This window comes from Pithys albifrons, chromosome 28 (assembly GCF_047495875.1).
Source record: "Pithys albifrons albifrons isolate INPA30051 chromosome 28, PitAlb_v1, whole genome shotgun sequence".
NCBI classification, from domain to species: domain Eukaryota; kingdom Metazoa; phylum Chordata; class Aves; order Passeriformes; family Thamnophilidae; genus Pithys; species Pithys albifrons.
In genome coordinates, this window is record NC_092485.1 from 1,592,311 (window position 1) to 1,618,952 (window position 26,642).

General features: G+C 52.9%; 1 protein-coding gene across 1 annotated transcript in view; it reads right to left on the bottom strand.

The window, feature by feature from the left end:
* Positions 1 to 366: 366 nt before the first annotated feature.
* Positions 367 to 26,642, bottom strand: part of LGR6 (leucine rich repeat containing G protein-coupled receptor 6) — a 130,353-nt gene continuing 104,077 nt past the window's right edge. Inside the window, exons 8-18 of the mRNA XM_071578499.1 lie at positions 25,309 to 25,380; positions 24,193 to 24,264; positions 22,400 to 22,468; positions 20,880 to 20,951; positions 17,168 to 17,233; positions 16,105 to 16,176; positions 14,121 to 14,192; positions 13,321 to 13,446; positions 9,095 to 9,255; positions 4,381 to 4,461; positions 367 to 2,755 (exon numbers count right to left, since the gene is read on the bottom strand). Coding sequence (XP_071434600.1) covers positions 1,518 to 2,755; positions 4,381 to 4,461; positions 9,095 to 9,255; positions 13,321 to 13,446; positions 14,121 to 14,192; positions 16,105 to 16,176; positions 17,168 to 17,233; positions 20,880 to 20,951; positions 22,400 to 22,468; positions 24,193 to 24,264; positions 25,309 to 25,380 — 2,101 coding nt within the window. The 3' untranslated portion in view covers positions 367 to 1,517. The remainder of the gene's footprint in view (positions 2,756 to 4,380; positions 4,462 to 9,094; positions 9,256 to 13,320; positions 13,447 to 14,120; positions 14,193 to 16,104; positions 16,177 to 17,167; positions 17,234 to 20,879; positions 20,952 to 22,399; positions 22,469 to 24,192; positions 24,265 to 25,308; positions 25,381 to 26,642) is intronic.

Here is a 26,642-nt window from a genome sequence, read left to right on the forward strand (position 1 = left end):
GTGACCCTGATATTTGACATCCTTAAACTTTTATGCAGCAGACTCTGCCCTGCTCATGAACTCAACCCCCCAAGCAGCAGCTCACAGGGCACAGCAGGTGGCTCTGGTTCACAGGGGCTGGAGAGGGACCCTGGTGGGGCAACTCTGTGGCATAAAAGTGGGTGGTTTTGCTCTTCCCTCTGGAGAAGAGGGCTGGGGAGGATGGTGGTGGCAGCTCATGTGGACACAACCCCATTGCCCAGCCCTCACTCAGGCAGTGCCCCCAGACAACACCCAGGGCACAGCAGCCCAGCTGGGCTGGGAGGGGCAGCTGCCCAGAGGACCACCAAGGTGCTCCTCACATGCAAGAGGACAGAAAGCAGCCACTGGTCAGCAACGGGGCTCATTTATTGTCTCATGAGAACGAATGACAAACAGCTGCAGTAACGTCAGCAGAACCAAAGCTTTGCCCAGGGCCTGAGCTCTGACCACAGGGCTCCCTGCTGGCACTGGAGGGTTTGTGATGGAGAGGATGGATCTGGGAGATCCCTGAGCTTCAGGGAGTGAATTCCAGGCTGTTCCCAGTGGCCTGTGTCCTCCTCATGCCATCATCCCACAATGCTAATTTCTGTTCACTCCTTCTACATGAGCTGCCTGCCCTTAAAATAGGAGAAGGCAAATGCAGCCCCTGAAATGGCCATACTGTGTCTGGGACACGTATCTAGAACCAGCAGCCTCTTCCAGGAGTGAGATTTAGGGGCAGTGATGGAGCCAGAGCCCATTTTCACCACCCCTGACCAGGAGCCAGGTGACTGCAGACAGGAGTGCCCCAGGTGTGCTGCAAGGTGTGAAGCAGGGATGGAGGGGGAAATGAGAGTCCTGCCCACCCCAAGAGGCTCCCAGTGAATGAGTGGAGACTCCCAGAAATAGAAACAGTCCAAACCTCAGGTGCACACATGGATATGCTGTTTTTAACCCACTTCTGCTCTTGCAGTTGATGGCATGGGACAGACACCAGCCCATTTCCAGGAGGGTGTGGGACCTGCAGAGAACCCCAGAGGACAAGGCCTGAGGTCCCTGTGGGTGGCCACATCATCACAGTTGGCCATTGCCATGTGTTGCCACGGAGCAATGGCTTTTGCTAAGACATTTCTGCCTCAAGAAGACACACTTGGCTTCACTGCAGGCTCCTCTTGGCTGGTGATGCTGCAGGATGAGGAGTAAGAGGAGGGTCTCTCTGACCCACTTCCTGGGCTGGTGGGGCTCTCTCCTGGGCAGTTCCTAGCAGGAGTGGCACAGGTAGGGGTTATCTCCTCCCCTGGCCAGCCCTGAGTGTCTGGAGCTCAGTCAGAGCCCTTCCAAGCGAGGGGCAGCTGGCAGAGCGCTGCCTGTCGCCCAGGCAGGTATGATGGGGTTGAGGGTAGACTGGTTGTACTGGTGCTTTCTGGGGAGCAGCCTGTGCCACCTTGCTGGCCCCTGGCACCGGGGCTGGCCCTCCGTGTGTGCTGTGGGGCTGTTCATGGCTGCTCAGAGGACATTTATAAGTGAGATGTGTAGGGTGGTGTGGGTGGGGAGGGGAAGAAGGTTATTCGGAGGCTGCTGCTGGATGGATCTCGGCTCTCTGGAGTGATCAGCACCTCACTGTCACTGAGGCAGGGACAATGCTCGGAGAAGCCCCTCTCCTTCCCCCTGGTGCCCACTCTCTGCTGGCAGGGGATGAGCGCCATGGAGGGGAAGCTGTAGCTGTCAAGGATGGGGCGCACTCCCAGGGAATCAGGTGTCTCAAACAGGTGGTCGATGTCAGAGAAGCTCACCAGAGCCTGTGTGGAGTCATAGGAGCTTTTCTCCATGTCATCAGCCCCGCAGGACCGGGGGAAGCTCCCCTTGTCCTGCCCCTTCTGCCTCAGCAGGCGGAAGTCCTCTCTGAAGTGGGGGTTGAAGAGCAGGTACAGCAAGGGGTTGAGGCAGGCAGGCAGCGGCAGGACCACGAGGAGGACGGACTTGATGACCTCTGGGGTGATAAGGAAAAGGCTGAGGGTGGAGGAGAAGGTGAGGAAGGCCACCGGGCAGTAGAGGAGGCAGTTGGTGAAGATCAGCCAAGCCACATGCTTAACCATGGCGCAGTCCCAGACAGCGCTGAGGTCCCCCTTCAGCAGGCTGCAGTAGAGCCGGATGTAGGCGCCGGTGATGGTCAGGAAGCAGAGCATGTTTGTCATCACCAAGGCCACAGTGAAGCCCAGCGTGGCAGGTTTCCCATCTGGGATGGGGTACGGGAGGCAGAGCGGGGATGCTCCGTATTCCCCGATGGAGAAGAGAGGCAGGAGGGCAGCCACAGAGGACAGCAAGAGGCAGCAACACGCAGCAGCCTTGACCTTGCCTAGGGAGGGGGATTTTCCGTAGCCCCTCACGCAGGAGGCCGAAATGCTGCACTGCACAGCTGCCAGGGTGAGCAGGAAGATGGCACTCTGGGAGGCCAGCACGGACAGGAACCCTGTCACCCTGCAGCCAGCGCCCGTCTCCCACCTGGCGCCGTACGTGGCGAAGCGGCCGTAGGTGAGGGCATCGACCAGGGCCATCATGCTGCAGGAGATGCCAGTCAGCATGTTGGCCCCAGCTATGGAGCCGATGATGAATTTAACTGGAGAGAGGTAGCTGGGGGAGGCAAAGACAGCCAGAATGACCAGCCCGTTGCAGAGCACTGAGACCAGCACGATGGCCCACACGCCCAGGCGGATGATCCAGCTCTCAAACAGGTGATCGCAAGGCTTGAAGGGACCTGGAAGACAAATCACAAAGTTATACCCAGCAGGTACCACTGGGCTCCAGTGGTGGCCATGTCCCAGCCCTCTCCTGGCCCCACCAGCCCCACGAGGTCTGAGGGTTGGCAAGGACAATACAATATTGCCTGCCCTCTTCAGCAGCTGCCTCTTGACTCTTTCCCTCCTGTCCCCTACCTGGGTACCTCTAGTGTCCTTTCAGATCTTGTCTAGGGCAGAAACAAGGTGCCAGGAGAGGTCAAAGTCAAATGTGAGAAAGGACAAACTTATCAGAGCTCCTAAAATGTAAAAAAGATCATGACTCCAGACTCACCAACAGTCCTGGTGTCAGCCTGGCATTTGGACCCCTCTGCCACTACCTGGTCCTTCTCATGTGCCCCCTGGGATCAGGGAGTTGGTGCTGTGGAGATGTGTGAGATCTGGCACCCTGCTCTGGCATCACCAACATCTACCCATGCACTCAAGGCCTTGGCTAAGAGGTGTCTGAGTGTTTCTGTGTGAATGAATGGCCTCTGCACAGAGGGGATGGGCACCATGAGGTGAAGGGTTTGAGCAGGAGGAAGAGAGGGAGGGACCTGGGGGGGCAGGAAAGGGACAGAGGGGTCTGGGCAAGCAGAACATGGAAGGATATGAGGAAAAAGAATGGTGGTGGATGGACTTGGGGAGAAGGAGGAGTGACTAAGGAAAGGCCATATGGGTGTAAAAAGAGGACTGGTGGTGGATGCTGTTTTCCAAGGAAAAAGGAGAGAGTGGGGAAAGGGAGAGGGTGCAACAGGATACAGTTGCCTGGGAGGGATTGGGATGTTGCAGTGAGGGGCTCAGCAAAAACAAATACAAAATGGGAGACATTTTAGGTGGTACAGGGCAAACAGAGTTAGAGGAAGTGGAGAAATCTTGTTCATCTCCAAAGGGGTGAAGCACCTTCCTGCCCAGGCAGCAGGACATGCCCTCAGCTAAAGTCTTGTTCCTTTGTGTGCCTTTTGCAACAAGCTCAGTGGAAAAACTGGTGAAAACTCTGTCCCTGCCAGTGTCCCACAGCTGGGTGGCTGGAGCAGGACTGTCCAGCCTCCAGCTGTGCTTATGTAGGACCCCACTGAGCTATGAACAGGAATAAAATCAGCAGGCACCTTCCTGGAGTCCCAGTCTTGTGTTCCCACCCGTGTTTTTGTGAGTGGAGTCAGGAGAACGTGGCTGGGTGCAGTCCAGCACCTCCCTGCTCTCCCTTTCCCAGGAAACAGAGCCAAGTACCCCTGCAGTGCCACAGGTATGATCAGGAAATCAAAGGACAAGGTCTTGGCATGCAACATTCCAGACTGGCTGAGACAAAGACAAGTCTAAGCCATGCAAGGGAACAGGGACTTCTGGAGAGCCAGAGCCTGAGTGCAGCAGGTCAGGGGATGGAGGGGCTGTTAATACCTGGAATTCCTGATCAGGCATACCCTGACCTGGTCTCCTCCTCAAGGAGAGCAGCTACATCCAACTGGGAGAAGGAAACTCCTCATCTGTCCCCAGTTTGGCCAAAGCCTAATCAGGCTTCTGACCTGAAAGGTGGTGGGGGATCCTGGGGGTTTAGAGAAGCTCAAAGGATCCCAGATCTGCTCAAAGGGTTTCCCTCGTTGCTCACCAGGGCTTGGAGTGCACTGAATAGTGGGGTGAAGCTTTGATTCCTCAAGGTCCATCTGAAGGTCCTCTGCATCCAGGTCATCTGGGGGAAAAGAACAAGAAATGGTGCTCAGAGAAGAATGAGCAGTGCCATCAGGTTTAACTGGGCTGGGAGCTTTCCCCACTGCCTTCCACACAGACCTTCCCAGCCTGTTCCCAGCCCACAAGTCCAAAGTAGCTGCTGGTGTCCAGTTTGTCCCTGCAGTCACTGCTGTAGAGGGAGAAGGTCTTGTAACTCTTGGTGGGTTGCAGTGTGGCCAACCCCTCTGTTTTCAGGTTGCTCCCAACATTTGAAGTGTAAGAGCCCCAACTCTCAGAGCTGTGTGACTGCAGTTCCCTCCTCCCAACAAGCACTATTAAAAGTAAATAAATACTCCAGCTTGTGTGGTTACAGAACACAAAGCCTTCAAATCCATCTTCTCCATGGGAGCTTTCTGGGCTGGGCTTGTCCAGTGTGTTCACCAACAGGGAGTCTGGGGCTTTGTTCAGAGAGAACCATTAGCTCTTCTTGCAGCACAAGCTCTTCCTCAGCATCCACCACCACCAAAGAGTTCAGCAGCAAAGACAGAAGGGAACCCAACATTTATTGCTTAATTTTGAGCCTCGTGAATTCTCGGGCCTGTGGCACCCTTTTTGCAGTCGAGGAGGTTCTCAGGATCTGCTGAAGGATTTGGTTGCCTGTGGCTGCAGCCTCTGCATCCAAGGGGTTTGTTGCAGCCAGACTGCAGAGCCCTGGGCCAGCACTGGCAGCTGCACCTCATCCAGGTTTGGGCTTCCTGGGGCTCAGGCAGAGACCCCCTGGCTGAAGGAAAGAGATTGAAGGGCTGGAGCAGGTCCAGAGAAGAACAACGAGGCTGGAGAAGGGACTGGATGTGGCACTGAGTGTCCTCTGAAACACCTCCAGGGACAGAGAATCCACCACGTCTTGATCCAAGCCCACTGTGATCACCAGTGGTGATCACAGTGGAGTTGGATCAAGGGTTGGACTTGATGATCTCAGAGGTCTCTTCCAACCCAAGTGAGAAGAGAAGAGCAACGAGGCTGGAGAAGGGACTGGAGCACAAGTGCTGTGGGGAGAGGCTGAGGGAGCTGGGGGTGTTCAGCCTGGAGAAGAGGAGGCTCAGAGGTGACCTCAGCACTGTCTGGAACTCCCTGAAGGGAAGTTCTGGCCAGGTGGGGGTTGGTCTCTTCTCCCAGGCACTCAGCAATAGGACAAGGGGGCACGATGGGCTCAAGCTCTGCCAGGGGAAATTGAAGTTGGAGATCAGGTAGAAATTCTTTGCAGAGAGAGTGCTCAGGGATTGGAATGGGCTGCCCAGAGAGGGGGTGGATTCCCCATCCCTGGAGGTTTTTCAACTGAGCTTGGCCGTGGCACTGAGTGCCATGATCTGGTAAAGGGACTGGAGTTGGCCCAAGGGTTGGACTTGATGATCTGTGAGGTCTTTTCCAACCCAATCCATTCTATGATTCTGTGATTCTGTGGATGTGGCACTGAGTGAGAATCTACCATGTCTTGATCCAACCCCACTGTGATCACCAGCCCAGGGCACAGAGTGCCAGAGTGATCCCAGTGGGGTTGGATCAAGGGTTGGACTTGATGATCTCGGAGGTCTTTTCCAACCAACTGATTCTATGATTCTGTGATTCTAAGGAGAAGCTGCTGGAAGGGAGTCAGGCTGAGACCTCAGCCATGTTTTCAGTGTAGGTCATCACCAAGGCAAATGGCATCCTCTCAGTCTCATCCAAGATGTGTTTCCCTGCTTTGTTCCTTGTTCTTCTTCCCAGACTCCTGCTGACTGATAGCACTGGGACAGTGAGGACAGCTGCTGTCACCCTGCCCTGTCCCTGCCCATGGCACCAGCACGGCCTTCAGCTCCCAGTGGGGATCTTGGGAGAGTTTTCTGCCAGCACGAGGAAGGGGAAAGGATGTGGTTTTCTGCTTCCTGCAGCCTGGCAGCCAGGGAGCTGGATCTGTGGCTGTGGGATGAACTCTCCTTGGATGAGTCCACCTGACACTGCCAGAAAAGTGAGTTTCCACAGTGCTGACCTGAGTGGGATTCACTTGTCTAATCTGTTTAGAGGTGATGCCTCTCATGAGCTCTGCTCCCTGCCTGTGTTTGAAAATGAGGCTGGGACCACTTGATTAAAGAATGATGACAAATAACGTGCTATCTTTAGTGCCTCCTGACAAGCTCTGTGGCTTCCTTGGCTTCAGGGAGCTTTGGAAAAAAGAATAATTTTAAAAATCTGTCTGTAGAAGGGTTGAAATATTACTGCTGCTTTGGAGCCTGGCAAGGAAACACTCACAGTGGGATGGAAAAATATTTCATCCTTGTATTTTATAGTCTTATAAATCTCCAGTGTCTTTTCCAGCCACAAAGCGGAGGTTGTGATGTTGCAGTCACGATACCCAAATAACACAGACACAGACTTGCACTTTCTGTGCCCTGCTGAGACCCAGCCCTTGGGAAAGTATAACCTGTCCCATCCCTTTTCTCCTCAAAGGGCTGGTTTCAAGCCCAGGTTAAACATTTTCATGAAGTGAAGGAGGATCTTTTGTTTTGCCTGGACTGCTGAGCCTTTTGGGAGTTGCAAAGGAATCCTTAGACAGCACAGCAGGATTCAGAGTGAAAAATGTACCTCTCTGCTGGAAACCAGCACTTGCTCAGCCTGGGAACTGTGCAGAAAGGCAAATGGCTGTTGTGTCTTAGCAAGGCAGACAAATGGGTTTGGAAGGAGCTGTTATTTATTTGAATTTTGCTCAGGCACCTCCACTTTCTGAGATCTTATGGGAAAAACCCACTTTGCCAGTAGTGCCTTTTCCATGGAAAAGCAACTGGGTGTCTCAAAAGCAAAGTGGGTTGGAGGGGAGGATAATTGCTGGAGAAGGGACCTGGGCAGGTGCTTTTCTGGGCTTTGAGCAACTTTCTGGAATGCCAGAAGTAGAAAAAATGTAGCTCCAAGGACCCTCCAGGGTTTGCCAGGTGGTTGGAGAAGTTCCTTGGTAACTTCAAAAGTTCTTGGGCTGGAGACAGCAGTGTCCTAATGCCAAAGATAACTGTCCATGTGTGCTCTCTTTTCACTTTCCACAGCTCTGTTCAATGTTTGTGAGGAATACACCCCTTTCTACCCTCAAATCAGTGGTCCCCAAGGGGGTGGTGATGGAAGTACCCCATGGTGGCACTTGCACCTTTCCTGCTTTCCCTCTGCAGCCAGTGCTGGGAGATGCTGGGAGGTGCTGGGAGATGCTGGGACATGCTGGGTGATACTGGGAGATGCTGGGACATGCTGGGAGATGCTGGGACATGCTGGGACATGCTGGGAGATGCTGGGAGGTGCTGGGAGATGCTGGGACATGCTGGGTGATACTGGGAGATGCTGGGAGATGCTGGGAGGTGCTGGGAGGTGCTGGGAGATGCTGGGACATGCTGGGAGATGCTGGGAGGTGCTGGGAGATGCTGGGACATGCTGGGAGATGCTGGGAGATGCTGGGACATGCTGGGACATGCTGGGACATGCTGGGAGGTGCTGGGAGATGCTGGGAGATGTTGGGACATGCTGGGTGATGCTGGGACATGCTGGGAGATGCTGGGAGGCGCTGGGAGATGCTGGGACATGCTGGGAGGTGCTGGGAGATGCTGGGAGATGCTGGGAGGTGCTGGGAGATGCTGGGAGGCGCTGGGAGATGCTGGGACATGCTGGGTGATGCTGGAGGGTGTCCTGTGTGACAGGGCCCTGAGACACTTCTGAGCTCCTGCCCAGCCACAGGGGACAGACTCGGGGCAGGGGATTTGTGCCAAACACTGCCATTGAAATCCAAAGGGGCTGAGACAGTGGGGATAAAACAATCTGGAGAAGAGAAGGCTCAAGGGAGACCTTAGAGCCTCTTTCAGTGCCTAAAGGGGCTCCAGGGGGGCTGGAGAGGGACTTTGGGCAAGGGCCTGGAGTGACAGGACAAGGGGGAAAGGCTTCCCACTGACAGAAGGCAGGGTGAGATGGGATGTTGGGAAGAAATTCTTCCCTGTGAGGGTGGGCAGGTCCTGGGCACAGGTTGCCCAGAGAAGCTGTGGCTGCCCCATCCCTGGGAGTGTCCAAGGCCAGGCTGGATGGGGCTTGGACCAACCTGGGCTGGTGGAAGGTGTCCCTGCCCATGGCAGGGGATGGGAAATGAGATGAAATTTAAGGTTCTTTCCAACCCAAACCATTCTACATTTCTATGATATCCCAAGCACCACAAATGCTGGGAACAGGACCTTAAATATCTGTCATAAGAAGGTGACGGAATAGCCATGAGCTGTTTCCTCTTAACTAGACCACTTTCCCTCTTGCATGAAAGGAATGTTTGGGAGCTTTTATCCTTTTTAATGAGGAAGTGTTACAAGGTTCATATAACCCACTTAAATTCCACCAGTGGCCTTCAGAAAGGAAGCACTGGAAACAGAAATGAAGAAATGATTAATTAAGTAAAACAGAAATTGTGTTTTGCGTGTTCCATAAAGAATTCTGGTTTCTACCCCCGAAACTGGGATGGATTAGATTTTGAACCTTTGCAATGCAGGGTCACCAATTGGAGCCCATTCCCTGAGATGGCCACCTGCACTGGAGAAGGCTCAGTCTGCCTTCCCTGGGGTGAGTGTCACTTCTTGGCATGATCCCCTTCAGCCCAGGGTACTCACAGTGGTTATCAGCATGACCTGGAAACAATTCCATGGTCCTCTTGTGGGGATCCTCCTCCTCAGGACTTGTGTCTTCTGCCTCCCATTGGCTGGACACCTTGAAGAGGCTGCTGCAGCTCCCGTAGGCACAGCACTGGTAGGCATAGGGCACCTCCAGGACCCTGCACAGGGGAAAGCAGAACTTCAGGGGTGTCCCCTCCACGATCTGACTCTCTTTTTGCTTAGTTCAGCATAGAATCACAGAATCACAGAAAGGATTGGGTTGGAAAAGACCTCACAGATCATCAAGTCCAACCCTTGGGCCAACTTCTGTCCCTTTACCAGATCATGGCACTCAGTGCCACGGCCAAGCTCAGCTGAAAAACCTCCAGGGATGGGGAATCCACCCCGTCTCTGGGCAGCCCATTCCAATGTCTGAGCACTCTCTCTGCAAAGAATTTCTACCTGATCTTCAACTGAAATTTCCCCTGGCAGAGCTTGAGCCCATCGTGCCCCCTTGTCCTATTGCTGAGTGCCTGGGAGAAGAGACCAACCCCCACCTGGCCAGAACTTCCCTTCAGGCAGTTCTAGACAGTGCTGAGGTCACCTCTGAGCCTCCTCTTCTCCAGGCTGAACACCCCCAGCTCCCTCAGCCTCTCCCCACAGCACTTGTGCTCCAGTCCCTTCTCCAGCCTCGTTGCTCTTCTCTTCTCAGTTGGGTTGGAAGAGACCTCTGAGATCATCAAGTCCAACCCTTGATCCAACCCCACTGTGATCACTCTGGCACTCTGTGCCCTGGGCTGGTGATCACAGTGGGGTTGGATCAAGACATGTTGGATTCTCTGTCCCTGGAGGTGTTTCAGAGGACACTCAGTGCCACATCCAGTCCCTTCTCCAGCCTCGTTCTTCTCTGGCCCCGCTCCAGCCCCTCAATATCCAAAGCTGGGCAATCTGGTCATCTTTATCTGGGACAGGGACTTTGCTCTGGGTGAAGGAATCCCTGTAGGACAGAGTGTGGGCCCAAAGCACCCCATGGGGTCTCTTCACTGTCCACTTTTGGTGCTTAAGACACTGTCAAGTCAATAGAATGTGATCAACCACCAGGTTTGGTAACTGCTCTAAAGTTCCTGGATAATTCCTTGCCAGGAACCAGGATAGAATTGATTTTTTGCAGCAGCCAGGAGGGGGCATTGCCAGGACCTGGAGGTTATTCTGTTTCACCTCATGTCATTGCTGGGGTTGGAGTGAAAGGATTCTCATCCCTCTCTTTCAAGGAGAAGTGGAGAAAATGTGGTGGGGAGAGCCAAGTGGGGTGTTTATTGTCAGGGCCTTTCTGTGTAAATTGTTTTCTTATACTTTTGTTATTAATATTGTTGCTATCACTGTTCATTTTCTTATCTCATTGCTGTTTCTAGTAAATTCTTCTTATCTTAAACTGTGATCTTTGCCTTTTGTGCCTCCAGCTGAGGAAGGAGAGGAGCAGCCTCTGATTTTAGCCAGAGGAATAAACTGGAGAATACAATTCCTAAAAGCCCATCTGCAGTTTCCTCTAGACTAAATTAGCCCCTCTTTCCCATGCCCTCTCCAATATGCCATGGACAGACTTCAGCTTTTACCCCAAGGTCATGTTTTGCTGGACATCCATTCTTTCCTTTAAGGTGAGAAGCTTCCTAAGAGCAAAGTTCCCCTTGGTTATTGTTGAGGGGTCAGAAAGGCACCTTCAAACTCCACATCCAGGAGTGTGGCTCCCTCCTGCCACCTGGAATCCTCAGGTCTCTCAAGTGAAGCAAGTTATTTAAATATGTCTGATCTCTACTTGAAAGTTGACATTTCAGTTGCTAATTAGAGCCTGCATTGCAAGGTTAATTCAACAGCAGCTGAGCATCATCTGGACACAATACCAGGCTCTCTGTCAGCAGCTGCACTTCTGGCTTTGCTGGGAGTCAGGCAGAATGCTCAGGAAGGCAAAAGAACCTCAGGTTTTCCAGACAATTAAGGTCTTCTGACAAGATTAGTAAATATGGTGAAACTCTATATTCTAAAAATATGCTTTTGTTTTGTGTTCCCAAACATTTCTGCCCGAGCCCTGCGAGGCTGTGGAAAGTCTGTACACAAACTTGTTTCCTGTTATAAGCTCCAAATTAGGTCCTATTATTGAAAGGTGGTAGGGAGGTGCAGATCCTCCCAGGAAGGGTAAGAATTGTTCTCAGATGATTCCTCCAGTCAGATGCCCCAAGAATAAAACTGCTTAATGGCAGTACCCCAAAATGTAGGGAATGTTAATGGGTCCATGGCCTGGCATGGATCAACGAGCCAGTGCTGCAGGCTCAGCTTCCCTGGGACAAATCCAAACCAGCTCCACAGCTGCCAGTGGAACTTGTTTAGAGGAGAAACACCCTGGAAGTTCTGAACTTGACCCACCCTGCACAAGGGGCTCCTGTTGGAGCAGGTCCAGAGGAGGCCACAGAGATGCTCTGAGGGCTGGAGCCCCTCTGCTCTGGAGCCAGGCTGGGAGAGCTGGGAATGTTCACCTGGAGAAGAGAAGGCTCCAGGGAAACTTGAGAGCTCCTTCCAGTGCTTAAAGTGGCTTGGCACTTGCAAGGCTGGGGTGTTGTGCCCAGTTGAAGGATCCCTCACTTAAAGAAAGACATTGAGGTGCTGGAGAGACTCCAGAAAGGGGCAGAGGAGCTGGGGAAGGGTGTGGAGAGTAAATCATATGAGGAGTGGCTGAGGGGACTCAGCCTGGAGAAATGAGGCTCAAGGGGTCCCCCATCAGTGGGGACCTTCTCACTTCCTACAACTGAAGGTTGTAGCAAGGTGGGGGTTGGTCTGTTCTCCCAGGTAACAGTGACAGAACGAGAGGACATGGCCAGGGGAGATTCATGTTGGACACCAGGAGGAATTCCTTCATGGAAGGGGTTGTCAGGTATTGGAATGGGCTGCCCAGGGGGGTGGTGGCCTCACCATCCCTGGAGCTGTTCAGGAAATGACTGGACGTGGCACTCAGTGCTTTGGTCTGTTGTCAGGGTGGTGTTTGGCCAATGGTTGGATTCAATGATGTCAGAGGCCTTTTGCAATCTTAATCATTCTCTGATTCTGTGGTTTGGTGAGGAGAGTTGGAGAGAGATTTTGGACAAGGGCCTGGAGTGACAGGACAAGGGGGAATTGTTTCACACAAATAGATGGCAGTGTGAGATGGGATCTTGGGAAGAAATCCTTCCCTGTGAGGGTGGGCAGGCCCTGGCACAGGTTGCCCAGAGAAACTGTGGCTGCCCCATCCCTGGGAGTGTCCCAGGCCAGGTTGGACAGGGCTTGGAGCAACCTGGGCTGGTGGGAGGTGTCCCTGCCCATGGCAGGGGGTTGGAATGAGATGAACTTTAGTGTCTTCTTTCAACCCAAATAATTCTGTAATTCTTTGAGCTTGGGTGTAGAAAATTCTCCAAAATCTCCTGGAATCCCCTGCCATTTGGAAACCTGTCATGCAGCAGATCCCAGCTATGATGAGTCAAAGAGAAAGCTCTGCAGGCACCACTCCTGAGGCAGACTGAAGGGAGAGCTCCACACTTCTCCTCAGCTATTAAACCCAACATTGCTGCAGTGGCCTGTGACCCCAGCACTGGTTGTGTAAACTGGAGAAGCTCCAGCCTTGGGAACCAATACTGGATGAGTGGGAGCATTTGCTCTTGCATTCTTGGCTCAAAGGGAACTCCCTGGGAGACCCAAGGACCAGATGACTTCACCAGAGGGGAATTTGTGTTCTCTGGACCATGGACAGCTCAGCCTGAGGGCAGGTGCCAGGCTGAGACCCACCTGTGCAGGAGGGTCAGAGAGCCTGAGCCTGCAGCACAGCACTGAGCTCTGAGCCGTTTGCAGCCTCATCCTGCTGGGTTTGACCCCTCCAGGCTCCTCATTAATCCACAGCAGACAGGACACGGCCACACAAACAGAGTTTACAGAAGGAAACCTGGATGTCATTAGCTGGGACTGCTCCTGGGAATGTTTTCCATTGAGAGGAGCCCAGAGTGTGTCTGTGTGTGTGAGGGGGGTGGGGGTGGTGGCACTGGCACTCAGCACCACTCTCCTGTGCAAGATGTTAAAAGATGAGATGCATTAGCAGCAGATGGAACTTCCCCTACCCATTGGCCTGGAAGGATGGAGAAAGCACAAGGAGAGCAGGAGGCTGAGTGCTTTAAGCAAATACAGGCTGTGCTGAGCACCAGAAGTGAAAGAGCCAACACCGCCAGTACCTCATTTTGGGGAAGTTCTCCTTGGCGAAGGGCTCAGAGAGAGCTGGGTTGCCTTGGAGCTTCAGGTGGGTCAGTCCAGCCAAACCATCCAGAGGCAGCGTGACCAGCTGGTTGTCAGTCAAGTCCCTGGTGAGGGGAAAGCAGAGAGGGAGAGACACTCAGGGTTCTGCTGGCAGGGTCACCTCAGCCCCAGTTTTTCCTTCAGTGTGATGCTGGAGTGGGGCTGGGTGCTGCATGGGGGCCAGAAGCCTCTGGAGATAAACAGATGGAGACTGCAATCCCTGGGAGCATGAGGGGGTGGGATTAGTGCTTGTGCTGAAAGCTCAGCGTGGTGTCTTCCTCTCTGTAACACACCTGCCCACACATCTCCTCCTCCATAATAGGCCAGGTATGGCTGAAGGTCCCAGCCCACAAATACCCAAAGTCTTAGTGAGGGGGCTGAGGACTGGAGACCCTCCAGAGTCAGCACAGATGGTCTGCAGTGACTCTTGTTGAAACAGTCCATCATGCTGATCTTCCATAAGGGCATCTAAGGCAGGTATGAGAGCATGAGGGAATGGAGGTTGAAGTGTTCAGGGTGAAAGGAACTTAAAGGTGGCACCTCTTGCACTTCATCACCCCTTTAGGATTGATGAGAAACCCTGGGATTTGGTCTGTCCACATCAATCCTGAGACATGCAGTCCAGCACATCAGCCTTTCAACATCTAAATCCCAGGTGTCCTGCTTGCCCAGGAAGTCTGTCTGAGGTTCTCAGACACCATCCATGGGCCACTGTGAAGGAAATACCCCCAGGACTTACAGCTTGGTGAGTGAGCGCAGGGTCACAAAGGCCTCAGGGTGAATAAACTGGATGTCATTCCAGCTCAGGTCTCTGCAAGGCAAGGACACACTGGTGAGAAGGGAGCAGAGCAGGGCAGGGAAGCTGCTGACACCAGCCTGGCCAAGGGGCTCAGTGGGAGCAAATGTGGGATCTGCAGCCCCTTGGTCAGCAGCAAGTTCTGTCCCATTGCAGCTCCCTGGAGACAAGTGGGTTTGTGTCTTTGTGTGGGTAGTTTCCAACACAGGGCACAAAGGTTTGCCTTGCAGGAGCTCCTCTGCTGAGAGCAATGGGAAAGGCTCCTTTCTTGGGTTCATTTCTGTAAGTCTGAGGATTTTATGCTGATAAACCTCAGAGCAGCAGGCAGGTCATGACTTAGTGCCAGAGCACCCCTGGTACAGTCACAGTGCTGGGTGCAGCAAGGACAGACAGGCCAGAGGTGTGTGGAAGATGAACCAGGGTGATTTTAGGATGTCTCCTGCCATGTACAGGTGCCTTGGATTCACTGAGTCTCCTCAAAAACTCTCCCAGTGAGTGGGCTCTGCTCCCTCTGTCCTCAGGGAGAGGAACCAGCACATCAGGATGTATTTCTTCTTCTAAAACTGACTACATGAGCAATCTCCTACAGTATCTTCATCTCCCCAGCTCTAGGGGAGCTGGGGGTACCCACTCAGATATGTGTGAAGTTGGGACCAGAACGTTCCCACAGGGACCAGAACATTCCCACAGGGACCAGAACATTCCCACAGGTTGTGGCTGGTGTGTGTGTGTGACTGTGGGGTGGCAGCAGCACGCCCAGGTGTCCATGCATGTCTGCAGTGACATGTGACACACGAGTGTTCCTGTGCAGTTGTCAACAGGGTGCAGGTGACATGGGACCCCAGAAAGGCTGGGCTATTAAATGATACTCCAATAGGGAAAAGCCTTTATGTGATTTAGTTCACCTCCTAACACAGCATCAAATAAAGACCTTCAGGGCTCTCTTCAGGTGTCACAGGGACATTTATGTCCTGCTTTCAAAGGAAGCCACTCTGTGTGTGTGACATGTGCATGTTTGGGTGCCCTTAGTGGGTCAAACACCAGCTCTGGAGCTGTGGGCACAGCCTCAAACTGGAATGCTCTACAGGGATGTTCCAGAAGTGCCCAGCCCAGGGCCATCCTGGTGTGGCAAGGGGGGCAGGAGCTCAGGTAGATCCCATGGAAATCCCTGCACAGGCACTTAGGAGGCCTGTCTGCAGTGTGGAGCCAGAGCTGCTGTGTGTGTTTAGAGCCCCTGGGCAGGGAGGGAGGGTGGTCACAGTGGGGTCTGCAGGCACAGGGGGAGCCACTGGGGTGGGCTGGGCCTCTTCTTTCCTCAGGGGGACAGGAAGAGGGACTGGACAGCCAAATCAGCTGAGTCCAGAGAAGAGCAACGAGGCTGGAGAAGGGACTGGAGCACAAGTGCTGTGGGGAGAGGCTGAGGGAGCTGGGGGTGTTTAGGCTGGAGAAGAGGAGGCTCAGAGGTGACCTCAGCACTGTCTGGAACTCCCTGAAGGGAAGTTCTGGCCAGGTGGGGGTTGGTCTCTTCTCCCAGGCACTCAGCAATAGGACAAGGGGGCACGATGGGCTCAAGCTCTGCCAGGGGAAATTGAAGTTGGAGAGCAGGTAGAAATTCTTTGCAGAGAGAGTGCTCAGGGATTGGAATGGGCTGCCCAGAGAGGGGGTGGATTCCCCATCCCTGGAGGTTTTTAAAGTGAGCTTGGCCGTGGCACTGAGTGCCATGATCTGGTAAAGGGACTGGAGTTGGCCCAAGGGTTGGACTTGATGATCTGGGAGGTCTTTTCCAACCCAATCCATTCTGTGACTGTGATTCTGTGATCTCTCAGCAGAGATGGAGGGAGCAGGGTTGGGACTCCCCACAGCCTGTCTGGGCTCACTTTCCCCTTCCCCCAGGAGACTGAGCCAGTCTCTGGCACAAAATACTTGCATGGAACGCAGGGCCAGCAGCTGCACAAAGGTGTCTGCTCTGATCTCCTGGATCCTGTTGTGCTGGAGACCACTGGAAAACAGAAACTGGTTTGAGAAGGCAGCTGAAGGCAGCATTCCTGCTCTGTAGGGATCTTTGTCCCAGTGCAGCAGGTGCAGATTGTCACAGTGGAAGTTGTTATGTGCACTTGGGAGAGCCTACTTTTATTTTATAGTTATATAGGACAAATGGCAAACCACCTCAGAGCCATCTTTCCTCCAGGCAGCTCCAGAGCTCAGGCAGCCTCTACTTTTGATGCCATCATGGCTCAGTAAAGCCCTGTTGATGTGCAGTGGTTAAAGGTGCCTTGTTACCTCCAAAGCCACGCTGGTTTCCCACTCTGCTCTGGCCTGAGCCTGCAAACTGCTTCATCCAGGGCAAAAGTGGAGAGCTTGGAGCCAGTGAACAGCAACCAACTCTGTGCAACCCTTCAGGAAGGACCACCTGGTACTGCTTTGCCTTCAGGAGGGTGAAGGGGGTTTGAGGGTTGAAGGCATCTCAGTGTTTCATGAAGAAAAATCCTGATGTCTTGTTGAACCCACCACCCACATCTACACGTGAAGTGCCTGAACCCTCCACATCTCCTTTCCAGAAGCTTCCTGATGGTTCACAGGGACTTTATGGACTGACCTACACACTCCCCACACCCCCAGGAGCCATCTGGAATTCTCCAACCACACATGTTGTGGGAAACATTCACTTTTTCAGTTCTCTATTCCCTAATGTGGAACAGCAGTGAATAATGATTAAGATTCCTCCAAGATGCCCATCATGAGGGTCTTTTCCAACCCAATCGATTCCATGATTCTATGAATTCTCTGCTGTCACATCCTGCTTTGTTTGCTGTGGCTGTGACCTCTGAAAGGACCTGAGTGAATGAAGGGACAAAGAGTGTTGCTCTGGTCCATTTGCAGCCCAAACAGTGGGTTATAAGGCCCAGCCTTCCCGAGTTTTGTGGGTGGGAGCTGCCTCTCTCCTCCCAACAGCCCTTTGGCCCCAGAGCAGGGAACATCTCTGTACTCACAGCTCCTCCAGCCGCTGGCACTGGTGGAAACTGGGCAGCTCTTCAATCTGGTTGTGGGACAGCTCTCTGCAGGGGAAGAACAGCACAGGAACATTAGGAGATCCAAAGCCAGTGCTCCTGAGCCCTCCCTTGAAAAGCAGGCACTGCTGGAGGGCAGGATCACCTCCCTGCATTCTGCACAGCTGCAGAGCACAGTAACCCCAGGGGAGGGGATCTCCACTCTGGGGCAACCCCAGGGGAGGGGGGTCTGCATTTTTGGGCAACCCCAGGGGAGGGGGATCTCCACTTTGGGGCAACCCCAGGGGAGGGGGGTCTGCATTTTTGGGCAACCCCAGGGGAGGGGGATCTCCACTTTGGGGCAACCCCAGGGGAGGGGGGTCTCCACTTTTGGGCAACTCTAGATGAGGAGATCTCCACTCTTGGGCAACACCAGGGGAGGGGGATCTCCACTTTGGGGCAACCCCAGGTGAGGGGATCTCCACTCTTGGGCAACCCCAGGGGTGGGGGATTTTCACTCTCGGGCAACCCCAGGGGAGGGGGGTCTCCAATCTTGGGCAACCCCAGGGGAGGGGATCTCCACTCTTGGGCAACGCCAGGGGAGGGGGATCTGCATTTTTGGGCAACCCCAGGGGAAGGGGATCTCCACTCTTGGGCAACCCCAGGTGAGGGGATCTCCACCCTGCACACACCTGGTGCTGGATCTGAGTGTGCCTGTGCAAGGCAAGGGTTGCCCCGTGGTTTCCCCACCAGCCCAACCCCAGCCCAGCTCCCTCCAGCTTGGAGCTTTTTGTACAGCTGGGTGGGCTTGTCCTCCCCAAGCCCCAGGTTAGCTGTGAAGCCCATCTGTGCCAGTTTGTGCCAAGCACAGCCCTGCTCTCTGTGGGCAAAGAACAGAGAGATTTGTGCCAGAGCTCCTGTTCTGCTGCTGAGGATGGAAGGTCACAGAAGCTGAGCCTGCAGAACCTGGGGTGGTTTAGACCAGCCTCATGTTCACCTCCCTCCTGGCACCCAAACCAACTGCCCATCCCCATTCCATCTTTCCTGGCTTTCTCCCAGGGCTCAGGAAGGGGTTGTGGCATTGGCAGGGATTTGGTTCAGGACATTACAGACTGTGAAAAACCCTGGTCCCTTGGTCCATGTTCTTTCAAGTTCCAAGCAAACTCCTCTCCCACTTGTTCATGGCCCAGTGTCACATCAGCATCCAGAGCAGAGGGATTTGGTAGTCGCAGGAAAACCCATCCTGGCACAGCTTAATGAGAATTTATTGCAGCTGGAACAGGCTGGGTAAGGAATAATGTTTAAAACCCAGCTCTTTCCCCACCAGCAGAGACTGGATTTGTGGTTGTTCAAGGGAAATTTGCCCCAGGGTGAAGTTCTGTATGTGGCTTCTCGGCCGACTTTCCAAACTTGGTTTCCATCTCTCTGCCAATAGGTTGCTGCTAAAATATTTCAATTATTTTTTTTTTGCCAACCCCCTCACCACCAGTTTTCCATGGTGGAGAGGAGGAGGGAGGGAAAAACAAGTGAAGGATTTGTGCTTGGCTTTGGAGGCTTCACCCAGGATGAAGAAAGAGCCTGAGCATCAGTCACTTTTCCCTGGTCCTTGTGTCAATACATCAGGCTTGAGAGGACTGTGGCTTTTCTAACAGTGCTGGGGGGACAACCAGCCCCAGGAGGTGTTTCTGGGTCCTCCAGAGTGAGGGGAACAAGATGCAGCCCAGGATGTGTAAGCAGAGCAGCCTCAGTAACTGGGGCTCTGTTGGGGACACACCAGGAGGAAGGTCCTGATGGCACCAAGGAACTTCACACACACACTATTCTGAGTTGGAGGGACCCACAAGGATCATTGAGTCCAACTCTTAAGTCAGTGGCCCACACAGGGGATTGAACCCACGACCTTGGAGTTATTACAACCAAGTTTAACCAACTGAGCTAATCTCAGGGTCAGGGTCACTTCAGCTCTGCTCAGAGGAGTTTCACCTGTTTCTGCTTGAGAAGAAAGACTAAGACTCTTAGGGAGCTCTCAGGCACATGGTGGGATTGTTGGGGTGTCCTGTGCAGGGCCAGGAGTTGGACTCTATGATCCTCATGGGTTCCTTCAGCTCAGGATATTCCATGTTTCCCTGAAATCTGTGCCCTGAGGAGAAGCTCTGGATGGAAGCAGCAGGATGGTGATGGGTGGAGGACAAAGGCTGCCCTGCCTGTGTGTGCTGGGTCAGTGCCCACCCTGTGCCCCTGCAGTGGCTCCCACAGCCCCCGGGCAGGGTCTCTGCAGAGAACACACACCGTGGGGTGAGGGCAGAAAGGCAGCACTAACTGTGCCACCTGTGACCAGGGGTGTCACAGCCATGGTGCCAACCTGACAGACTGGCAGGGGGCTGGCAGAGCACCTCTGGGTCTGTGGGGACAGGAGACCAATGCATTTCAAAGGCAAGAAAGATGTAAACTCGTGCAAACATTGGTCCACATACTCTCCAAAGTCTGAAAGGAATGCAATTAATGCCAGGAAAGTTCACCAGGGAAGAGGAACGAGGAACAAGGTGGGGTGTCCCAATAAAACTCTCCCACACAGAGGGGGCAGGCACGAAGAACAGGCTCTGCTGTGAGGGTTTGCATTCTGAGAACTTGCAAACATAAACAGAGGTTTGGGACTAAACAGCCTGAGCCAGTCCAAAGGCTGCACTTTTGTGGCAAGTTGTCCATTGGATTGGTCCAGATGTCTAAAGATGAGAGATCTTCCCTACAAGAACAGCTGGAGCCAAAAGGCTGTAATCTCCTATGTTACAAATTATGTTCTTGTATTTTTGTGTTTTGTCTTCAATTTCTGTGATCAAGAATTCACTCCTGTTGCTTTCCTGGAACAATCTTGTTTTCTTTTTCAGCTTGCTTGTATAAAGACTGATGAGAGGCAAACCTCCCGTTGCCCTAAGGCTGCAAACTTGTATAAATCTGGCTCATGACTCACTTCCTGAGGATGTCTTTGACTGCAGACAAAGTTGGGGATCTCAGGAAGCAGGGGTGTGATCCCTGGGATGATGCAGGAGTCTTTCTGAGAGGCTGATTTGATCATGTACCAAGTTAAAGAAGAAATCACGTCCTGCTCTCAGCATCATTCAGTGCCCAGCTGAGCAGGCAGAGTGAAGGACATGGAGAGACCCTGAGCAAAACCCTGAACCAGCTCAGGTGAGGAGACATGTCCCTGTGACCTCACAGGTCTCCATCAGGTCACACTGAGCCCTCCCAGGATGTGAACAGGATCCTTCCTTCAGGTGATGGCACTTGCTGGATCTCCAACTGCAAAAAGCCAACGCTGGGGCAGAGGGTTGTGTGAATGTGATTTCCCCCTGGTTTTTGGGCTAAGAGCTTCAGCACAGCTGGGAGCTCTGCAATGCTGTAGCCATTCTTACCCACCTCCCTTTGCACCCTTTCTGCCCTCCTGGCATGGGGCAGACACTTCCCAGTGGTGCAGAACAAGGAGGATGTGCCTGATTGCAGCCCTGAGAGCAGAGCATCACGCTGGGATGAAGCCGCAAGGTCAAGAACAAGCAAAAGCTCAAGGTAGTGCCTAAGAAAGTGGTGATTTCTTCATGGAAATGATAATGAGAACAAGACCCAAAGGATGGTCTTCCACAGCTGGTCCTGTGCCTGAGCTAGAGCAGTTCCTCATGGCATTTCCCTAAGCACAGGCAGGACAGAGACACAGGTTACTCACAGGATCCTGAGGCTGGGCAGCTGCTGGCACATCCCTCTGGGGAGGAAACGGATTCCTGCCCGGGTCAGGGTCCTGCAGGGATGGAGGAGAGAGGAGAAATGGTGTTGCTGAGAGCCAGCACACAGACCCTGTGACCCACAAGCCCAGCTACCAGTGTCAAATAGTGGCAGGAGAGACAATATCAGTGGGGTAATGAAATGCCTGGAGAGGCTCAAAAACTGCCTGGCAGTTTTGGAAACAGGCCCTGCTGCTGGACCTGGCAAAGGTGAATGTCCCTCTAAGGAGTTCTGGATGCTGAATGAACAACTGTCCTTGGACCTGCTGAGGGCAGGTGGCAGGGCCCCTGCTCTGCCAACACAGTTCCCCATGGTCCAGACTGGTGGTTTGCCTGGAGCTGGGACTGCCCTGTGTGGAGGGGACAGGTGGTGTGCCCCAGTGTCCCCAGGACAAGGTGACATTCTGAGCTGGGGTGCTCCCAGTTTGGGCACAGCGTGGGGACCAGTGCCCCAGGGAGGAGACTCCTGCATGGCCAGAGACAGCATGTCCTCCAAGTCTTAGAGCCTGGTGGGGTGAGGAGAGGACCAGGACATCTCAGGGCCCCCAGTCTGGGTGCAGATGTGGGGCTGGTCCCACTGTGGGCACACCACACCAAAGCACTGCACTCAGAGGCACTGCACTAAGATTTAGTGTGGGGTTTGTAGACTTTTAGAACCACATAAGTTGCATAGATTCTTCTAAGTTGCTCACATCCTAAAGTCAGTTACTAAAGCTCTTTCCCACAAAATTCTGAGCTTTCTCACGCCCTGCCAAGGCCATGGTGTTTGTGAGAAGCCACCTGTGGATAGCAAGAAGACAAAACATAAAAAGAAGGCCTAGAGGTCCTAGAAGATCTCCAGGGAGCAATCCTGAAGACCCCCACGAGTGGGGCACAGAAGGAAATGAAGATCATGGTTAGTTGTTAATATCTCATATGTGAATTACTACAGAAGTTATAAAAGTTGTAACATTCCTGGCCATGTGTGTGCAGACCTTCTGGTGTGCACCTGGGAAGCTTCTAATAAAGGTAACCTGGATATCTAATAAAGGCAACCTGGATATCTAATAAAGATAACCTGGATATCTAATAAAGATAACCTGGATATCTAATAAAGGTAACCTGGATATCTAATAAAGGCAACCTGGATATCTAATAAAGGTAACCTGGATATCTAATAAAGGCAACCTGGATATCTTTCTCCATTAAAACTGTTTTGGGTGTCTATTTTCACAGGAATAGGCAACAGCAGGGAAACCAAAATAAATAAAAAGATTGGAGCAAACTCAAGAGTACTGAGAGAGCCACTCACGGAGAGGAAAGCTGCGCTCAGGAGCCACAGGGGTGAAACGAAGCAGAAGGGTGAGTGACCAGGGAGAGGCAGAGCTGAATATTGCACAGCACTGGGCAAGTTGTCCTCGCTGAAACAGCCTTGGAGGAGGAAGAGCACAGCGAGCAGGGTAAGAGGGGGAGAGGGGCCACTCACAAAACTTCTAGGCTGGTGGTGCCCTTGAGGTCCGGGAAGTCCCTGATGTCCGTTGCACCATTGAGTGACCTGTGGGGAAATGAGGGGGAAGTGAGGTGGGCAGAGAACCTGGAGGCAAATGCAGCTGCCCAAGGTCCCAGAGCCATCAGCTATGGGGGCAAATCTGCATTGGGGAGGCCACACCTTGAGTGTTGTGTTCAGTTCTGGGCCACTCAGTTCAGGAAAGAGATTGAGGGGCTGGAGCGGGGCCAGAGAAGAGCAACGAGGCTGGAGAAGGGACTGGATGTGGCACTGAGTGTCCTCTGAAACACCTCCAGGGACAGAGAATCCACCATGTCTTGATCCAACCCCACTGGGATCACCAGCCCAGGGCACAGAGTGGGCTGGTGATCACAGAGGGCTTGGATCAAGGGTTGGACTGGATGATCTCAGAGGTCTCTTCCAACCCAAGTGAGAAGAGCAACGAGGCTGGAGAAGGGACTGGAGCACAAGTGCTGTGGGGAGAGGCTGAGGGAGCTGGGGGTGTTGAGCCTGGAGAAGAGGAGGCTCAGAGGTGACCTCAGCACTGTCTGGAACTCCCTGAAGGGAAGTTCTGGCCAGGTGGGGGTTGGTCTCTTCTCCCAGGCACTCAGCAATAGGACAAGGGGGCACGATGGGCTCAAGCTCTGCCAGGGGAAATTAAAGTTGGAGAGCAGAAAAAAATTCTTTGCAGAGAGAGTGCTCAGGCATTGGAATGGGCTGCCCAGAGAGGGGGTGGATTCCCCATCCCTGGAGGTTTTTCAGCTGAGCTTGGCCGTGGCACTGAGTGCCATGATCTGGTAAAGGGACTGGAGTTGGCCCAAGGGTTGGACTTGATGATCTCAGAGGTCTTTTCCAATTCAATCCATTCTGTGATTCTATTCTATGATTCCTCACACTCAGACTTGAGGCCCAGACCCAGAGTGTCTCTGCTGGGTGGGTGGTGGAGCAGATGCAGCGAGAGAGAACTGGGCACTGCTCTGCAAGGAGGCTTGGCAAGCTCAGAGCCTCTCCCAGCCACTGACATTCCTGGCACAATCTCTACCCAAATTAAATAAGAAAACCTCAAACAATTACCATGGGGAATGTGAGCAGGGCATCCCACCCAAGCCTCCCTGGGTCTATGCATTTGGATCTAAAGAATGCAGGGCTCTATCTGCCTGAGTGCATGTCCTGCAGTCAGAGCCTGGGTGAGGCTTATAAATAGAGACTCTGAGTTGCCTCTGCCTCAGTATTTAGTGCTGTGCCACTGTAGGTTGGCTGGAAAGCCAATGTGGGGCAACTGTTTTGGTCCAGGTGGTGGCCCAGCCCATGGTGGTGTCTCTGGGCCAGGCTTAAGGCCAAACACCTGTCACTGCTGCCTGCCCAGAGATGTTTTTTGTGCCATGGTGTTGGGACATGTGTTCCTTCACTTCTCCATCCTGGGGAGGAAGGCAGAGGCCTTCAGTGTCCACCAGTTTGGGCAACTACACAGCAGCAGAAAAGGTTGTGCTACTTGTGTGTGAGGTCTTTGCTGGTCCTGAGGCACCTGTGGAGACCCTGAAGGCTCCAGTGCCTGTCACCTGGTGGGCAGGAGGAATGAATTTCTGCATCTGAACATCTGCAGGGTCTACTCCTTGGGTCACTTTGGGGCTGGCCTACAGGGTGGCTTCATGGTCCTCTCCTGGCACAGGAGCTCTTGAAAGGAGGAAGGGAGGAGGCCACAAAGGTGCCCAGTCCAAAGGGGTTGGAGCTTGGATGTGTTTCACCTTTGAGGATGTGTTTGGTGAACTTACAGAGTGTGGAGCTTTGGCAAGTACTGGAAAGCAGATTGTCCAACAAACTGGATGGGATTGTCATAAAAGTGGCTGCAATGGGAAAGAGGAACTGGTCAGAGTCTGCTGAGCATGAAGAGAAGATCTGTTACAGGTCAAGAGCCTCGAAGCTACCAGCAGGTGCTGCCTGTCCCAGGAGGAAGCCTTGACCCCAGATAACCCCAGGCTCTCCCACCAGCCTGGTTTGGCTGGACATTGGCCCAACTGAGGTCTCCTGATGCTCAGAGTGGGCCCTGCTGAACCAGGCAGGATAGAAAGATGTAAAACCTCCTTCAACCCTTGCACTGGAGGACACCTCTGCTCACCTCACATACCCAGAGCACCAGCATCTTCCCTACTTGTCACAGCCTCTGGGGAGAGGTGAGCTCTTGTAGGACCCAAGAGCTTAGGGAGGAGTGGAGTCACCTCCTACAAGAAGCAATTCCCCCCACTGACTGAAAAGATGGGCAGATCCACTGGAGAGGTGAATATTCTGGGTGCTTTTGCCCCATCATCACTCCAGGGATGTGCCTGAGGGTGGGGGATGAGCCTGGTTGGTGTGACTGGAGCAGGGAATGTTCTCACCCAGTGTCACCACGGCCTTCCAGGTGTTGGTATTTCTATAATTTAAATCCAGAGTGGACAAGCAGAGCTTTTGCCACTTGCCCCAATTTCCAGGATCCATGTGGTTCAGAGAAGAACCATCCACAAATGTCTGGGTCAGAAGGGAAACAACTGGGTGGATTTATCTGCAGAATTTTGTGCCCACAAGTCTTGGGGCAGCCACACAACTGTCTGGTGTCCCCTGACACATGAAGTTCCTGACACAAGGAATAAACACCAGCAGGTGTCAACCAGGGCTTGGAAGGTTTCCCTCAGCAGCACCTGCATTTTGTTCCTTCATTCAGCAAAGTTCAGCTGCAGGAAAAGCAGAACCTGCAGCAAAAACCTGGGGAGCAGCAGAGAAGGAGCTGATTGAGATTTCCCTGCCCTGATGTCACATTGTGGTCATGCTGACCATTGAAATCCCAACCAAAGACATCAGGAAATGCCCCTTTCTTGGCCATATAAAGATGTAGGAAACATTAATTTTCTTACATTGTTTGCAGGAGGGGATTCCCAACAAATGCATTCTCTGGAATAGCTTTGATGTTGTTGTTGTGAAAACCGCTGTTGGGAAGAGCAAATATTTTTATATTAATTAATTAAATTAACCTTCTTTCCTCCACACTTTTCAAGCCAGAGAGTCTTCACAAAAACACATAAATTAGGAGGGGTAGGTTCTGTCCCAGCTGCAGCAGGTGAGCAAGGTCTGTGGTTTGGCAGCACAAAGCCCTCACTGTGCTGCATTTACTCTGCCTGTAGCTCTGGGTGCTCCATTTGTGACTCCACTGAACCCACCGAGGACACAAGGACTCGAAGTTTAACACTCTAAGGTCAGGAAATAGAAGCAAACCAAAATTTTCCACCCTCTGGGAATGGTGATTTTTTATGGATGGGCCCTCATTGCATCTCCACAGCAGGAATTATCAGCCCATGGGACTTTAAAGGATTGGAGATAATTGTTATCAGCAAACTTGCAGCAGGAAAGGGCTCTGTGGCCACACTCTGACCTCCTGTGCTCCAAAGGCAGCTGCAGGTTCCTGTGCCCAGGACTAACACTGGGTGATCTCCAGCTTGTTTAATCCCAGGGGAGTCTGAGCAGGTTTGAAATTTGCCTCTTCTGTAATGATGGGTGTTTTAGAAACCTCCTCAAAGTAGATTAAGGCTCTTATTCTTGTTTTGAAGGTGAGAATAATGATGATAGTTGGGCTGAACAGAGAAATCCTGGGAGAATTCTTGCAGTAAAGAAAAAAGTGGTGTGAGATTTTAACTCCAAATCTCCAGGAAACATGAGAGGAGCTGCCTTTGTGCCACCCCAGCCTGGCACCAGCATGACACAGGAAATGTGGACCTATGTGACCCCACCTTGGGGCTTCCACCTTTTTGGGTGATAAGTGGGATGTTTTCTCATCTTCAGTGTCTCCCAGGCTGAGGAGGAGAGAGTTACCCACTAAAAATGTCATAAACTTTTGTAATTCCCTACTATAAATTTATCCTAAGGGAGATAAAGCAGTTCCTGCACACCAGGGGAGGTGGCACAGGGCCTGAAGAGGCTGTGGCCTCACTATAACTTGGGAGCCAGAGAACAGATGGAATTTGAGTCCCTCAGATGCCACAGGAGAGTGAAGAGCTGCAGGAGGAACCTGCTCCAAGGCTGATGGGGGTCTCTCCACCAGCCCTGGTGTGGAGGCTGATGGGGCCATGATCAGAGCTGATGGAAACTGAGGGGATAAACTGCCTTGATGTGATGGTGGAGAGGGCTGTGAGGGAACAGGAAGGCTTGGACAGAGTTGCTGTCCCCAAGTCGGGACACAGGCGATGCTTTATTG